This window comes from Heterodontus francisci, unplaced genomic scaffold (genome assembly GCF_036365525.1).
Source record: "Heterodontus francisci isolate sHetFra1 unplaced genomic scaffold, sHetFra1.hap1 HAP1_SCAFFOLD_1128, whole genome shotgun sequence".
Lineage (NCBI taxonomy): Eukaryota > Metazoa > Chordata > Chondrichthyes > Heterodontiformes > Heterodontidae > Heterodontus > Heterodontus francisci.
In genome coordinates, this window is record NW_027140568.1 from 117,501 (window position 1) to 134,478 (window position 16,978).

General features: G+C 59.0%; 2 protein-coding genes across 2 annotated transcripts in view; one reads left to right on the top strand and one right to left on the bottom strand.

Annotated features, from left to right (window-relative positions):
* cdca3 (cell division cycle associated 3) overlaps window positions 1-3,184 on the bottom strand; it is a 6,078-nt gene extending 2,894 nt beyond the window's left edge. Inside the window, exons 1-4 of the mRNA XM_068025728.1 lie at window positions 2,769-3,184; window positions 754-907; window positions 505-649; window positions 1-285 (exon numbers count right to left, since the gene is read on the bottom strand). The exon at window positions 1-285 is cut by the window's left edge and continues 27 nt beyond it. Coding sequence (XP_067881829.1) covers window positions 1-285; window positions 505-649; window positions 754-876 — 553 coding nt within the window. The 5' untranslated portion in view covers window positions 877-907; window positions 2,769-3,184. The remainder of the gene's footprint in view (window positions 286-504; window positions 650-753; window positions 908-2,768) is intronic.
* A 263-nt stretch (window positions 3,185-3,447) lies between these two features.
* Window positions 3,448-8,333, top strand: LOC137360175 (ubiquitin carboxyl-terminal hydrolase 5-like; the record flags this gene model as incomplete). Its single annotated transcript, XM_068025723.1, has 2 exons — window positions 3,448-3,635; window positions 8,208-8,333. Coding segments are annotated over exons 1-2 (234 nt in total), but the record flags the coding sequence as incomplete, so codon positions are not given.
* Window positions 8,334-16,978: the final 8,645 nt, after the last annotated feature.

The window sequence follows — 16,978 nt, forward strand, 5'->3', positions numbered from 1 at the left end:
CGGCCTGGGGACGACCCTCAACGGCAGCGGGAGCAGCAGCAGCCAGCTCCATCGGGCCGGGGAGCGGCTTCTCACCCGCCTCAGGCCCGGACACCCGCTCCCCGTTGCCCGCCGGCTCCCCCTCGCACTCCAGCAGCTCCTCGACGAGATCCTCCAAGCCTCCCGCCGCCTCCTCCTCCTCCTCCTCCGAGCTGCCCTCGGAGATGGAGCTCACTGGCTCCTCGCATTCCGGCTCCTCGCTGATGAAGACTCCGCTCAGCTGCCTCACCAGCTTGTTAAACTTGTCTGCGGACGAGGTGGGGACGGGAAAGAAAGGAAGAGCAAAAGTTAAGACGGGGTGGGCACCAAGAGCTGGAAAGGCTGAGGCTGGATTACCGGCCTGTACAGAGTTTCCCAGTAAGCCAGCCCGAAAAATACCCCCAACCCTGCCTCGCACTCCCGCCTCCTCCCAAAATACCCCCAATCCCAACTCGCGCTCCACCAACAGAAGGTTGACAAACCAACCAGTCATCGTGAGTTTGAGAGGCGTGCGGGTAACTCCCGGAGTCGGCGACCGAGGGTCCACTGGGCCAGAGTCCTCCTCGACGTCTTCCACCTCCTCCAGTTCAGTTTCAGCTCCAGCTCCACAGGGGCTCGGACTTGACAGGACCTGCAGCCAGAGGGCAAGCACGGAGTGAGATGCAGAACAGCCACGGTCGGCCTGAATTGTGGAACAGTTTCGAGTGGTGGGGGGGGGGGGGGGGATCCACGTACCTCGATGGGTGTCCGCAGGATGCCAGCTGTGGGGGAGCGCGGGTCGAGCGCGTTGCTGAGGTGCTTGTTGTAGGCGGCTCTCACTGGCGTCTCCGCGCAGGTGCTGCCCGAAGACCCCATCATCCGGCCTCGGCTCCCCCTCGGAATGACGGGCCTGAAAAAACAAGGCAGGAATTTGTGAGTACCAGACAGACACGACGGCAGGAAATACGGGGGGAAACGGGACGGGTACGAACGTGGGCACCGGAGTTCTGAATGACCTCAGGTTTAGGGACGCACCAGACATGGGAGCAGTGAAATAGTCACATCCCGAGGTCACGAAGGCACAGACGAGGGCGCCAGCACCCTCCGTTGTTAAAGGAGGAGGAGGAGTGCGAGATACCGGATGGGGTAAACATCATGAAGTAGGACAAGCGAAGCGGTTTTACATCCTCGGAAGTGGATAAGTCACCAGGTCCAGACGGAATGTATCCCTGGCCGCCAAGCGAAGCGAGAAAAGAAATGGCAGAAACTCCGACCATTATTTTCCAAGCAAGGGGTGCTAACGTTGTTTAAAAAAGGAAGAGATAGACCGAGCAAGTTCCTGTCATAATATTCATTCATGGGATGGGAGCGTCGCTGGCTAGCCCAGCATTTATTGCCTGCCCCCTAACTGCCCTCAAGAAGGCGGAGGAGAGCCACGAAAACTGGCCGTGCGGTCGATAGCGAGGAGGAACTGACTGCTCAGGTGGGCAGGGAAGAGGCAAATACAGTTCAGTTGGGAGGAGCGAGAGGGTGACGCGTTTGGGGAAGACTGATAATAACTGGTGGGATACGGAGATGTGTCGGGGAACAGCGGGACCTTGGGAATGCACGTCCCCAGATGCCTGAAGGTGGCTGGACAGATAGATAATGTGGTCACGGAGACATGTTAGCTGAGGCATAGTGTACAAGAGCTGGGAGGTTACGCCGGAACTGTATAAAACTCTCGTTCGGCTGCAGCTGGAGTACTGAGCGTTCCGGTCACCCCCTCTATAGGAAAGGTGCGATCGCACTAATCGGGGGGGCGGAGGAGATTTATGAGGATTTTGCCCGGACTGGAGAATTTTAGTGATGAGGACAGATTAGATAGGCTGAGGTTCTTCTCTTTAGGACAGAAGCCGTTTCCCCCTGGCTGGCGAATCCAGATCACGGGGTCTCAGTCTCAGAATGAGGGGTCGACCATTACAAACGGAGATGTGGAGCAATTTCGTCACTCGGAGGGTTGCGAATCTTCGGGATTCGCTACCCCAGGGAGCTGTGGATGCTCCCTATATTCAAGACTCAGATTTCCCTGCGCTAAAGGAACTGAGGAATAGTGTGGGAAGATGGAGTTGAGCGAGAAGGGCAGCCATGACCTTGTTGAATGTCAGCATAGGATGGAGGGGCCAAATGCCAGCCGCCAGCTCCTATTTCGCAGACGCACTTGAAGTGCTTTGATGCCCAGGGCAACAGAACAAGAGACGGAAAGCGGGATGAGGTTGACAGCGATAGGGACGAGGCGGGTGACCGCTGGCATGGTCAAACATGCAGCCAAGTGCTGGCAGTGCCGTACCCCCTTGGCCACGGGTAGGGGGTTGGGCAGCTCAGGAATGTGGTCAGGGGTGGTGGCGGGTCAACCAGCTAAACATGTAAAAATGGTCAAGTTGGGCATGAGGGGGGGTCAGAGGTCAAGCCAACCCCAAGTTGGCCTCCCTCTGGAGAGCCCTGATGCCAGGGGGCGTGGCTCCACTCCTGTCAATCACGTCAGCCGCTCGCGCTGTTTTGAATCGCAACCGTCTTCTTCCCCCCCAACCGTCGCCGCCACCACCTTTCGCGTCCAACGCGCAGGCGCTGGAGTCTTGGAGGACCTTTCGAACCCACCCGCTGTCCCGCGTCCAACGCGCAGGCGCTGGAGTCTTGGAGGACCTTTCGAACCCACCCTCTGTCCCGCGTCCAACGCGCAGGCGCTGGAGTCTTTGGCCCCCACCAACCCAACCAACGGTGCCCAAACTGACCTGAGACGGGAAGAAGCAGGTTCCAGCGCTTCGATGCCTAGGCTCAATCGAGAACAGCTTGTACACCACACTTCCTCGCTTACTGCAACCCCTGTTTCACCGTCCACCTCTGGCAGTGCTCCGTCCCGTCCAGCCTTCAAATCTGCCGCTGCGGCCGCACCAGCCAATCGGCTGCTGAAGTTTGGGGGGAGGGAGGGGCTGGCGAGTACCTCACCACCATTGGCCGATAAGTTCAACCAATCAAACCACGGGTCGAGCGCAGGACCCGCCCCCCCCCCTCGATTTGGTGGCCGCGCGGCGCCGGCTCTGACTGGACCAGCGCTGGGCTGCAGGGCGCCGATTGGCCTATTTCAAACGGAGCGACAGTTAGCAGGCGTGGAAGGGGCGGGGCCTGCAACGCCCGCCTCCCATTGGCCCATTTCCCAGAGCCACGCGGGCAACCGTTGAACACCTGCGCGAGACGGCCCCCCCCCCACCCGCCGTGTCGATTAGCGGAGAGCGCCGTCCGTCAGGCCCGGCGCCCCCGCCCCCAGGCTCAATCCCAGCTCCTGATTGGGCCGGCCGCCTGGCGGCGGGTGGCGATTGGTGGAGCGCCACATCAGTCCAGCTCACAATGGGCGCGGGCCGGGCGCGGATTGGGCGGCTGACGGGTGGGTGGGCGGGGAGATGTGCTGGCTCCTCCTCCTCCTTCCCCTGTTCAGCGCCGGCCATCGCCGCCGCCTCTTCAGCCTCTTTACCTCCTCCCCTCGCTCGGGAATCATGGCGGAGTTCGGCGACCTGCTGCTCTCGGTTCTGTCGAGTATCCGAGTGCCCCGGACCGGCGACCGCGTCCACAAGGACGAGTGCGCTTTCTCCTTCGACACGCCGGTATGGGTGCATCGTCGCCGCGCTCGGTTCGGGATTGGGGTGGGTGGGCGAATCAAAGCCTGGCGGACTAGGCCCTTTCGGGCTGTGTGTGGTGGTGGAGGTGGAGGAGGAGGAGGAGGTGGGAATGCCGGGAGTTGTAGTCCTTCGCCCGCCCTGCCCCCATGGCGGCCGATGACGTTTCCGGTGGTCGGGGACTACAACTCCCGGCAGGCGACGCGCGCTGTGGCCGGCCGCACCTCCCCCCCTGGCTTCTCGGGCACCAGACCGCCCCAAAATGGCCGCCGGCCGCGGGGCGCGCCGGGAGTTGTAGTTCGCCGGGAGTTGTAGTTCGCCGGCTGCGGGACTGCGCGTGCGGCTGATGGGCGCCCGGGGGCTGGGAGGACTACAAGTCCCAGTCTGCACTGCGCTGCAGTGAGTTGCTCCTGCTGCAGAAACCTGGGCCAATTGCACTGCTAAAAAAAAAGTCCCTGACTGGGCTTTGCAGCAAGTGCAACAACATCCAGTTCAGCAGCAAGCCTTTCACTTGGAGCAATATCACTGCATTTTAATGTGCTCGTGTGTATGTTGCATCTTGCACATGATCCCACTCTCTGGCTGGTGCTGACTGATGCAGGGGACACACCCCACACAGCAGACAAGAGTCTTCTCCCCTCTCTCTCTCTCTCTCTCTCTCACACACACACACACACACACACACACACACACAGGGAGAGCCTATCTGACATGGAGACAGCACCCTCTCTCTGCCCCACCCACTCTACAAAAAAATGTGCTTCCTCACATCGCCCATGCATCTCTTGCTCAAAACCTTCAATCTATGCACCCCGCCCCCCACCACGCCTAAATCTTGTATGCGAGACTATGACGGACTTTGTTAAGTTAGACCAGGAAGAACGCTAACTGATGGGCACAAGGAGTCGTATCGTTTTGTGACTAGGCACGTCTGAGATGCCAATCAATAGAGATAGATAACTGATCGAACGTCTCCGATTATCATGGGACTGGGTAGAAGGCGGTTGGCAGAAGGCCAACAGAAATTCGTACCTTGACCTTCATTACGAAGGGATTGCAGCGTAAGGATTAAGTCTCAAAACAGTTAGATAGGACACTGGTGCGGCCATGGTCTGCTGACCTAAGGAAGGGCACAATTGCCCTTGAGGGAGTTATCCGAAGGTTCACTGGACTAGCTACTGGGATGAGGGGGTTGTCCGGTGAGGAGAGATGGAGCAGATGAGGTCCATATTCCCTGGAGTTTGGAAGAATGAGAGATGATCTCATTTAGACATTAATTCTGCAGAGGCTTGACGGGGTACACACTTGGAACATGCTGCCCCAAACTTGAGGTGTCCGCATCGAGGAGTTTTGAGGGTTCTCTTCTCTCCCCACCGCCCCCCCCCCCCCCACCCCGAGAGCCGTGGATTCTCAGGCGTTGAATATGATCTAGGCAGAGACTGATGGTTTCGAGGGCACGGAGGAAACCGAGGGACAGGGGAATTGTGCAGGAAGGTGGAGTTCAGGTCGAAGATCAGTCGCGATTATATTGAATGGTGCAGAAGACTTGATGGGCCGATTGGCTGATATATGCTGAGAGTTCAGAGGTAAATCAGACACTTATAGTGAGGGGTGTGGGATATATCAGTGTTACAGTGAGGGGTGTGGGATATATCAGTGTTACTGTGAGGGGTTTGGGATGTATCAGTGTTAGTGAGGGGTGTGGGATGTATCAGTGTTAGTGAGGGGTGTGGGATGTATCAGTGTTACAGTGAGGGGTGTGGGATATATCAGTGTTACAGTGAGGGGTGTGGGATGTATCAGTGTTACAGTGAGGGGTGTGGGATATATCAGTGTTACAGTGAGGGGTGTGGGATGTATCAGTGTTACAGTGAGGGGTGTGGGATGTATCAGTGTTACAGTGAGGGGTGTGGGATATATCAGTGTTACAGTGAGGGGTGTGGGATATATCAGTGTTACAGTGAGGGGTGTGGGATATATCAGTGTTACAGTGAGGGGTGTGGGATATATCAGTGTTACAGTGAGGGGTGTGGGATATATCAGTGTTACAGTGAGGGGTGTGGGATATATCAGTGTTACAGTGAGGGGTGTGGGATATATCAGTGTTACAGTGAGGGGTGTGGGATATATCAGTGTTACAGTGAGGGGTGTGGGATATATCAGTGTTACAGTGAGGGGTGTGGGATATATCAGTGTTACAGTGAGGGGTGTGGGATACATCAGTGTTACAGTGAGGGGTGTGGGATACATCAGTGTTACAGTGAGGGGTGTGGGATACATCAGTGTTACAGTGAGGGGTGTGGGATACATCAGTGTTACAGTGAGGGGTGTGGGATACATCAATGTTACAGTGAGGGGTGTGGGATACATCAATGTTACAGTGAAGATGGCATGAAGAGAGCTCTTGGGCCAACCATCAAAAAGATAGCCCCCCTCAAATCTAAATAAGGGGACGTAATCACTGACCAACACAAACAAATGGACCGCTGGCTTGAGCACTACCGAGAACTGTACTCCAGGGAGAATGCTGTCACTGAGACTGCCCTCAATGCAGCCCAGCCTCTACCAGTCATGGATGAGTTGGACATGCAGCCAACCAAATCGGAACTCAGTGATGCCATTGATTCTCTAGCCAGCGGAAAAGCCCCTGGGATGGACAGCATTACCCCTGAAATAATCAAGAGTGCCAAGCCTGCTACACTCTCAGCACTACATGAACTGCTATGCCTGTGCTGGGACGAGGGAGCAGTACCCCAGGACATGCGCGATGCCAATATCATCACCCTCTATAAAAACAAAGGTGACCGCGGTGACTGCAACAACTACCGTGGAATCTCCCTGCTCAGCACAGTGAGAAAAGTCTTTGCTCGAGTCGCTCTGAACAGGCTCCAGAAGCTGGCCGAGCGCGTCTACCCTGAGGCACAGTGTGGCTTTCGTGCAGAGAGATCGACCGTTGACATGCTGTTCTCCCTTCGTCAGTTACAGGAGAAATGCCGTGAACAACAGATGCCCCTCTACATTGCTTTCATTGATCTCACCAAAGCCTTTGACCTCGTCAGTAGACGTGGTCTTTTCAGACTACTAGAAAAGATTGGATGCCCACCAAAGCTACTAAGTATCATCACCTCATTCCATGACAATATGAAAGGCACAATTCAACATGGTGGCTCCTCATCAGAGCCCTTTCCTATCCTGAGTGGTGTGAAACAGGGCTGTGTTCTCGCACCCACACTTTTTCTTCTCCCTGCTGCTTTCACATGCTCTACGGCAGCGAGGCCTGGACAACGTATGCCAGCCAAGAGCGACGTCTCAATTCATTCCATCTTCGCTGCCTCCGGAGAATACTTGGCAGCAGGTGGCAGGACCGTATCTCCAACACAGAAGTCCTCGAGGTGGCCAACATCCCCAGCTTGTACACACTACTGAGTCAGCGGCGCTTGAGATGGCTTGGCCATGTGAGCCGCATGGAAGATGACAGGATCCCCAAAGACACATCGTACAGCGAGCTCGCCACTTTAATCAGACCCACCGGCCGTCCATGTCTCCGCTATAAAGACGTCTGCAAACGTGACATGAAATCCTGTGACATTGATCACAAGTCGTGGGAGTCAGTTGCCAGCATTCGCCAGAGCTGGCGGGCAGCCATAAAGACAGGGCTAAAATGTGGCGAGTCGAAGGGACTTAGTAGTTGGCAGGAAAAATGACAGAGGCGCAAGGGGAGAGCCAACTGTGCAACAGCCCCAACAAACAAGTTTCTCTGCAGCACCTGTGGAAGAGCCGGTCACTCTAGAATTGGTCTTTATAGCCACTCCAGGCGCTACTTCACAAACCACTGACCACCTCCAGGCGTGTATCCATTGTCTCTCGAGATAAGGAGGCCCAAAAGAATCAAGAAGTGAGGGGTGTGGGATATATCGGAGTGCAACAGTGAGGGGTGTGGGATATATCGGAGCGTAACAGTGAGGGGTGTGGGATATATCGGAGCGTAACAGTGAGGGGTGTGGGATATATCGGAGCGTAACAGTGAGGGGTGTGGGATATATCGGAGCGTAACAGTGAGGGGTGTGGGATATATCGGAGCGTAACAGTGAGGGGTGTGGGATATATCGGAGCGTAACAGTGAGGGGTGTGGGATATATCGGAGCGTAACAGTGAGGGGTGTGGGATATATCGGAGCGTAACAGTGAGGGGTGTGGGATATATCGGAGCGTAACAGTGAGGGGTGTGGGATATATCGGAGCGTAACAGTGAGGGGTGTGGGATATATCGGAGCGTAACAGTGAGGGGTGTGGGATATATCGGAGCGTAACAGTGAGGGGTGTGGGATATATCGGAGCGTAACAGTGAGGGGTGTGGGATATATCGGAGCGTAACAGTGAGGGGTGTGGGATATATCGGAGCGTAACAGTGAGGGGTGTGGGATATATCGGAGCGTAACAGTGAGGGGTGTGGGATATATCGGAGTGTAACAGTGAGGGATATGCTGCCGGGAGCTGTACCTCCAAAGCTCCGGGGCTGGGTCCTGAAGCTGAAGTTTTTCCTTTGTTTTCCCTGCTGTAGGAGTCGGAAGGCGGCCTCTACATCTGCATGAGCACCTTCCTGGGATTCGGGAAGCAGCACGTGGAGAAACACTACCGGAAAACAGGGCAGCGAGCCTACCTGCACCTGAGGAGGACCCGCCTGCCGGTGAGTGGGTCCGTCAACACTGCCCTGACTGAGATTGAAATGTCCAGCTACCTTCCTCAGCTCTCCCCATCTCCCCTCGCCCTGACCTCCTGGTCCCTTTAACCTCCCTCCCTCCGTCTGCCCCGACCTCCTTGTCCCTGAAACCTCCCTCCCTCCGTCTGCCCCGAACTCCTGGTCCCTTTATCCTTCCTGCCTACCTCCGCTCTGTCCCCTGGTTCCTTTACCCTCCTTCCGCTCTGACTCCCGGTCCCTTTACCCTCCCTCCGCTCTGACTCCGGGTGCCTTTACCCTCTCTCCGCTCTGACTCCTGGTCCCTTTACCCTTGCTCTGCTCTGACTCCCGGTCCCGTTACCCTCGCTCCGCTCTGACTCGTGGTCCCTTTGCCCTTCCTCTCTTCGCTCTGACTCCCGGTCCCTTTACCCTCCCTCTCTCTGCTCTGACTCCTGTTCCCTTTCCCCTCCCACTCTCCGCTCTGACACCCGGTCGCTTTACCATCTCTCCGTTGTGACTCCCGGTCCGTTTACCCTCTCTCTGCTCGGACTGCCGGTCCCTTTACCCTCCCTCTCTCTGCTCTGACTCCCGGTCCCTTTACCCTCCCTCAGCCCTGACTCCCGGTCCCTTTACCCTCTCTGCCCTCTGACTCCCGGTCATTTTACCCTCTCTCCGCCGTGACTTACGGTCCCTTTATCCTCCCTCCGCCCTGACTCTTGGTCCCTTTCCCCTCCCTCTCTCCTCCCTGACTCCTGGTCCCTTTACCTTCCCTCTCTCCGCTCTGACTCCCGGTCCCTTTACCTTCCCTCTCTCCGCTCTGACTCCCGGTCCCATTACCCTCCCTCTGCTCTGACTCCCGGTCCCTTTACCCTCCCTCTCTCCGCCCTGACTCCCGGTCCCTTTACCCTCCCTCTCTCCGCCCTGACCTACGGTCCCTTTACCCTCCCTCCCTCCGCTCTGACTCCCGGTCCCTTTACCCTCCCTCCGCTCTGACTCCCGGTCCCTTTACCCTCCCTCCGCTCTGACTCCCGGTCCCTTTACCCTCCCTCCGCTCTGACTCCCGGTCCCTTTGCCCTCTCTCCGCTCTGACTTCCGGTACCTTGACCCTCTCTCCGCTCTGACCCCCGGACCGTTTACCCTCTCTCCCCTCTGACTCCTAGTCCCTTTACCCTCTCTCCCCTCTGACTCCTGGTCTCTTTACCCTCTCTCCGCTCTGACTCCTAGTCTCTTTACCCTCTCTCCGCTCTGACTCCCGGTCTCTTTACCCTCTCTCCGCTCTGAGTCCGGTCCCTTTACCATCCGTCCCTCCGTTCTGACTCCCGGTCCCTTTACCCTCTCTCCGTTCTGACTCCCGGTCCCTTTACCCTCTCTCCGTTCTGACTCCCGGTCCCTTTACCCTCTCTCCGTTCTGACTCCCGGTCCCTTTACCCTCTCTCCGTTCTGACTCCCGGTCCCTTTACCCTCTCTCCGTTCTGACTCCCGGTCCCTTTACCCTCTCTCCGTTCTGACTCCCGGTCCCTTTACCCTCTCTCCGTTCTGACTCCCGGTCCCTTTACCCTCTCTCCGTTCTGACTCCCGGTCCCTTTACCCTCTCTCCGTTCTGACTCCCGGTCCCTTTACCCTCTCTCCGTTCTGACTCCCGGTCCCTTTACCCTCTCTCCGTTATGACTCCCGGTCCCTTTACCCTCTCTCCGTTCTGACTCCCGGTCCCTTTACCCTCTCTCCGTTCTGACTCCCGGTCCCTTTACCCTCTCTCCGTTCTGACTCCCGGTCCCTTTACCCTCTCTCCGTTCTGACTCCCGGTCCCTTTACCCTCTCTCCGTTCTGACTCCCGGTCCCTTTACCCTCTCTCCGTTCTGACTCCCGGTCCCTTTACCCTCTCTCCGTTCTGACGCCCGGTCCCTTTACCCTCTCTCCGTTCTGACTCCCGGTCCCTTTACCCTCTCTCCGTTCTGACTCCCGGTCCCTTTACCCTCTCTCCGTTCTGACTCCCGGTCCCTTTACCCTCTCTCCGTTCTGACTCCCGGTCCCTTTACCCTCTCTCGCTCTGACTCCCGGTCCCTTTACCCTCTCTCGCTCTGACTCCCGGTCCCTTTACCCTCTCTCCGTTCTGACTCCCGGTCCCTTTCCCCTCTCTCCGCTCTGACTCCCGGTCTCTTTACCCTCCCTCCGCTCTGACCCACGGTCCCTTTCCCCTCCCTCTCTCCGCTCTGACTCCTGGTCCCTCTCCCCTCTCTCCGCTCTGACTCCCGGTCCCTTTCCCCTCTCTCCGCTCTGACTCCCGGTCCCTTTCCCCTCTCTCCGCTCTGACTCCTGGTCTCTTTACCCTCCCTCTCTCCGCTCTGACTCCCGGTCCCTTTACCCTCCCTCTCTCCGCTCTGACTCCCGGTCCCTTTACCCTCCCTCTCTCCGCTCTGACTCCCGGTCCCTTCACCCTCTCTCCGCTCTGACTCCCGGTCCCTTCACCCTCTCTCCGCTCTGACTCCCGGTCCCTTTACCGTCTCTCCGCTCTGACTCCCGGTCCCTTTACCGTCTCTCCGCTCTGACTCCCGGTCTCTTTACCGTCTCTCCGCTCTGACTCCCGGTCCCTTCACCTTCTCTCCGCTCTGACTCCCGGTCCCTTCACCCTCTCTCCGGTCTGACTCCCGGTCCCTTCACCCTCTCTCCGCTCTGACACGCGGTCCCTTGACCCCCTCTCCGCTCTGACTCCTGGTCCCTTGACCCTCTCTCCGCTCTGACTCCTGGTCCCTTTCCCCTCTCTCCGCTCTGACTCCCGGTCCCTTTACCCTCCCTCTCTCTGCTCTGACTCCTGGTCCCTTTCCCCTCCCCCTCTCCGCTCTGACACCCGGTCGCTTTACCATCTCTCCGTTCTGACTCCCGGTCCGTTTACCCTTTCTCTGCTCGGACTGCCGGTCCCTTTACCCTCCCTCTCTCCGCTCTGACTCCCGGTCCCTTTACCCTCTCTCCGCTCTGACTCCCGGTCCCTTCACCCTCTCTCCGCTCTGACTCCCGGTCCCTTTACCGTCTCTCCGCTCTGACTCCCGGTCTCTTTACCGTCTCTCCGCTCTGACTCCCGGTCTCTTTACCGTCTCTCCGCTCTGACTCCCGGTCTCTTTACCGTCTCTCCGCTCTGACTCCCGGTCCCTTCACCTTCTCTCCGCTCTGACTCCCGGTCCCTTCACCCTCTCTCCTGTCTGACTCCCGGTCCCTTCACCCTCTCTCCTGTCTGACTCCCGGTCCCTTCACCCTCTCTCCGGTCTGACTCCCGGTCCCTTCACCCTCTCTCCGGTCTGACTCCCGGTCCCTTCACCCTCTCTCCGGTCTGACTCCCGGTCCCTTCACCCTCTCTCCGGTCTGACTCCCGGTCCCTTCACCCTCTCTCCGCTCTGACACGCGGTCCCTTGACCCCCTCTCCGCTCTGACTCCTGGTCCCTTCACCCTCTCTCCGCTCTGACACGCGGTCCCTTGACCCTCTCTCCGCTCTGACTCCTGGTCCCTTTCCCCTCTCTCCGCTGTGACTCCCGGTCCCTTTACCCTCCCTCTCTCTGCTCTGACTCCTGTTCCCTTTCCCCTCCCCCTCTCCGCTCTGACACCCGGTCGCTTTACCATCTCTCCGTTCTGACTCCCGGTCCGTTTACCCTTTCTCTGCTCGGACTGCCGGTCCCTTTACCCTCCCTCTCTCTGCTCTGACTCCTGGTCCCTTTCCCCTCGCTCTGCTCTGACTCGTGGTCCCTTAGCCCTCCCTCTCTCTGCTCTGACTCCCGGTCCCTTTACCCTCCCTCTCTCTGCTCTGACTCCCGGTCCCTTTACCCTCTCTCCGCTCTGACTCCCGGTCCCTTTAACTTCCCTCTCTCCTCTCTGACTCCCGGTCCCTTTACCCTCCCTCTCTCCGCTCTGACTCCCGGTCCCTTTATCCTCTCTCCGCTCTGACTCCCGGTCCCTTTACCCTCCCTCCGCTCTGACTCCCGGTCCCTTTGCCCTCTCTCCGCTCTGACTTCCGGTACCTTGACCCTCTCTCCGCTCTGACCCCCGGACCGTTTACCCTCTCTCCCCTCTGACTCCTAGTCCCTTTACCCTCTCTCCCCTCTGACTCCTGGTCTCTTTACCCTCTCTCCGCTCTGACTCCTAGTCTCTTTACCCTCTCTCCGCTCTGACTCCCGGTCTCTTTACCCTCTCTCCGCTCTGAGTCCGGTCCCTTTACCATCCGTCCCTCCGTTCTGACTCCCGGTCCCTTTACCCTCTCTCCGTTCTGACTCCCGGTCCCTTTACCCTCTCTCCGTTCTGACTCCCGGTCCCTTTACCCTCTCTCCGTTCTGACTCCCGGTCCCTTTACCCTCTCTCCGTTCTGACTCCCGGTCCCTTTACCCTCTCTCCGTTCTGACTCCCGGTCCCTTTACCCTCTCTCCGTTCTGACTCCCGGTCCCTTTACCCTCTCTCCGTTCTGACTCCCGGTCCCTTTACCCTCTCTCCGTTCTGACTCCCGGTCCCTTTACCCTCTCTCCGTTCTGACTCCCGGTCCCTTTACCCTCTCTCCGTTCTGACTCCCGGTCCCTTTACCCTCTCTCCGTTCTGACTCCCGGTCCCTTTACCCTCTCTCCGTTCTGACTCCCGGTCCCTTTACCCTCTCTCCGTTCTGACTCCCGGTCCCTTTACCCTCTCTCCGTTCTGACTCCCGGTCCCTTTACCCTCTCTCCGTTCTGACTCCCGGTCCCTTTACCCTCTCTCCGTTCTGACTCCCGGTCCCTTTACCCTCTCTCCGTTCTGACTCCCGGTCCCTTTACCCTCTCTCCTTTCTGACTCCCGGTCCCTTTACCCTCTCTCCGTTCTGACTCCCGGTCCCTTTACCCTCTCTCCGTTCTGACTCCCGGTCCCTTTACCCTCTCTCCGTTCTGACGCCCGGTCCCTTTACCCTCTCTCCGTTCTGACTCCCGGTCCCTTTACCCTCTCTCGCTCTGACTCCCGGTCCCTTTACCCTCTCTCGCTCTGACTCCCGGTCCCTTTACCCTCTCTCGCTCTGACTCCCGGTCCCTTTCCCCTCTCTCCGCTCTGACTCCCGGTCTCTTTACCCTCCCTCCGCTCTGACCCACGGTCCCTTTCCCCTCCCTCTCTCCGCTCTGACTCCTGGTCCCTCTCCCCTCTCTCCGCTCTGACTCCCGGTCCCTTTCCCCTCTCTCCGCTCTGACTCCCGGTCCCTTTCCCCTCTCTCCGCTCTGACTCCCGGTCTCTTTACCCTCCCTCTCTCTGCTCTGACTCCTGGTCCCTTTCCCCTCCCCCTCTCCGCTCTGACACCCGGTCGCTTTACCATCTCTCCGTTCTGACTCCCGGTCCGTTTACCCTTTCTCTGCTCGGACTGCCGGTCCCTTTACCCTCCCTCTCTCCGCTCTGACTCCCGGTCCCTTTACCCTCTCTCCTTTCTGACTCCCGGTCCCTTTACCCTCTCTCCGTTCTGACGCCCGGTCCCTTTACCCTCTCTCCGTTCTGACGCCCGGTCCCTTTACCCTCTCTCCGTTCTGACTCCCGGTCCCTTTACCCTCTCTCGCTCTGACTCCCGGTCCCTTTACCCTCTCTCGCTCTGACTCCCGGTCCCTTTACCCTCTCTCGCTCTGACTCCCGGTCCCTTTCCCCTCTCTCCGCTCTGACTCCCGGTCTCTTTACCCTCCCTCCGATCTGACCCACGGTCCCTTTCCCCTCCCTCTCTCCGCTCTGACTCCTGGTCCCTCTCCCCTCTCTCCGCTCTGACTCCCGGTCCCTTTCCCCTCTCTCCGCTCTGACTCCCGGTCCCTTTCCCCTCTCTCCGCTCTGACTCCCGGTCTCTTTACCCTCCCTCTCTCTGCTCTGACTCCTGGTCCCTTTCCCCTCCCCCTCTCCGCTCTGACACCCGGTCGCTTTACCATCTCTCCGTTCTGACTCCCGGTCCGTTTACCCTTTCTCTGCTCGGACTGCCGGTCCCTTTACCCTCCCTCTCTCCGCTCTGACTCCCGGTCCCTTTACCCTCTCTCCGCTCTGACTCCCGGTCCCTTCACCCTCTCTCCGCTCTGACTCCCGGTCCCTTTACCGTCTCTCCGCTCTGACTCCCGGTCTCTTTACCGTCTCTCCGCTCTGACTCCCGGTCTCTTTACCGTCTCTCCGCTCTGACTCCCGGTCTCTTTACCGTCTCTCCGCTCTGACTCCCGGTCCCTTCACCTTCTCTCCGCTCTGACTCCCGGTCCCTTCACCCTCTCTCCGGTCTGACTCCCGGTCCCTTCACCCTCTCTCCGGTCTGACTCCCGGTCCCTTCACCCTCTCTCCGGTCTGACTCCCGGTCCCTTCACCCTCTCTCCGGTCTGACTCCCGGTCCCTTCACCCTCTCTCCGCTCTGACACGCGGTCCCTTGACCCCCTCTCCGCTCTGACTCCTGGTCCCTTCACCCTCTCTCCGCTCTGACACGCGGTCCCTTGACCCTCTCTCTGCTCTGACTCCTGGTCCCTTTCCCCTCTCTCCGCTGTGACTCCCGGTCCCTTTACCCTCCCTCTCTCTGCTCTGACTCCTGTTCCCTTTCCCCTCCCCCTCTCCGCTCTGACACCCGGTTGCTTTACCATCTCTCCGTTCTGACTCCCGGTCCGTTTACCCTTTCTCTGCTCGGACTGCCGGTCCCTTTACCCTCCCTCTCTCTGCTCTGACTCCTGGTCCCTTTCCCCTCGCTCTGCTCTGACTCCCGGTCCCTTTACCCTCGCTCCGCTCTGACTCGTGGTCCCTTAGCCCTCCCTCTCTTCGCTCTGACTCCCGGTCCCTTTACCCTCCCTCTCTCTGCTCTGACTCCCGGTCCCTTTACCCTCTCTCCGCTCTGACTCCCGGTCCCTTTAACTTCCCTCTCTCCTCTCTGACTCCCGGTCCCTTTACCCTCCCTCTCTCCGCTCTGACTCCCGGTCCCTTTATCCTCTCTCCGCTCTGACTCCCGGTCCCTTTATCCTCTCTCCGCTCTGACTCCCGGTCCCTTTATCCTCTCTCCGCTCTGACTCCCGGTCCCTTTATCCTCTCTCCGCTCTGACTCCCGGTCCCTTTATCCTCTCTCCGCTCTGACTCCCGGTCCCTTTCCACTCGCTCTGCTCTGACTCCCGGTCCCTTTACCCTCGCTCCGCTCTGACTCGTGGTCCCTTAGCCCTCCCTCTCTTCGCTCTGACTCCCGGTCCCTTTACCCTCCCTCTCTCTGCTCTGACTCCCGGTCCCTTTACCCTCTCTCCGTTCTGACTCCCGGTCCCTTTACCCTCTCTCCGTTCTGACTCCCGGTCCCTTTACCCTCTCTCCGTTCTGACTCCCGGTCCCTTTACCCTCTCTCCGTTCTGACTCCCGGTCCCTTTACCCTCTCTCCGTTCTGACTCCCGGTCCCTTTACCCTCTCTCCGTTCTGACTCCCGGTCCCTTTACCCTCTCTCCGTTCTGACTCCCGGTCCCTTTACCCTCTCTCCGTTCTGACTCCCGGTCCCTTTACCCTCTCTCCGTTCTGACGCCCGGTCCCTTTACCCTCTCTCCGTTCTGACTCCCGGTCCCTTTACCCTCTCTCCGTTCTGACTCCCGGTCCCTTTACCCTCTCTCCGTTCTGACTCCCGGTCCCTTTACCCTCTCTCCGTTCTGACTCCCGGTCCCTTTACCCTCTCTCGCTCTGACTCCCGGTCCCTTTACCCTCTCTCGCTCTGACTCCCGGTCCCTTTACCCTCTCTCGCTCTGACTCCCGGTCCCTTTACCCTCTCTCGCTCTGACTCCCGGTCCCTTTACCCTCTCTCGCTCTGACTCCGGTCCCTTTACCCTCTCTCGCTCTGACTCCCGGTCCCTTTACCCTCTCTCGCTCTGACTCCCGGTCCCTTTCCCCTCTCTCCGCTCTGACTCCCGGTCTCTTTACCCTCCCTCCGCTCTGACCCACGGTCCCTTTCCCCTCCCTCTCTCCGCTCTGACTCCTGGTCCCTCTCCCCTCTCTCCGCTCTGACTCCCGGTCCCTTTCCCCTCTCTCCGCTCTGACTCCCGGTCCCTTTCCCCTCTCTCCGCTCTGACTCCTGGTCTCTTTACCCTCCCTCTCTCCGCTCTGACTCCCGGTCCCTTTACCCTCCCTCTCTCCGCTCTGACTCCCGGTCCCTTTACCCTCCCTCTCTCCGCTCTGACTCCCGGTCCCTTCACCCTCTCTCCGCTCTGACTCCCGGTCCCTTCACCCTCTCTCCGCTCTGACTCCCGGTCCCTTCACCCTCTCTCCGCTCTGACTCCCGGTCCCTTTACCGTCTCTCCGCTCTGACTCCCGGTCTCTTTACCGTCTCTCCGCTCTGACTCCCGGTCCCTTCACCTTCTCTCCGCTCTGACTCCCGGTCCCTTCACCCTCTCTCCGGTCTGACTCCCGGTCCCTTCACCCTCTCTCCGGTCTGACTCCCGGTCCCTTCACCCTCTCTCCGGTCTGACTCCCGGTCCCTTCACCCTCTCTCCGCTCTGACACGCGGTCCCTTGACCCCCTCTCCGCTCTGACTCCTGGTCCCTTCACCCTCTCTCCGCTCTGACACGCAGTCCCTTGACCCTCTCTCCGCTCTGACTCCTGGTCCCTTTCCCCTCTCTCCGCTGTGACTCCCGGTCCCTTTACCCTCCCTCTCTCTGCTCTGACTCCTGTTCCCTTTCCCCTCCCCCTCTCCGCTCTGACAC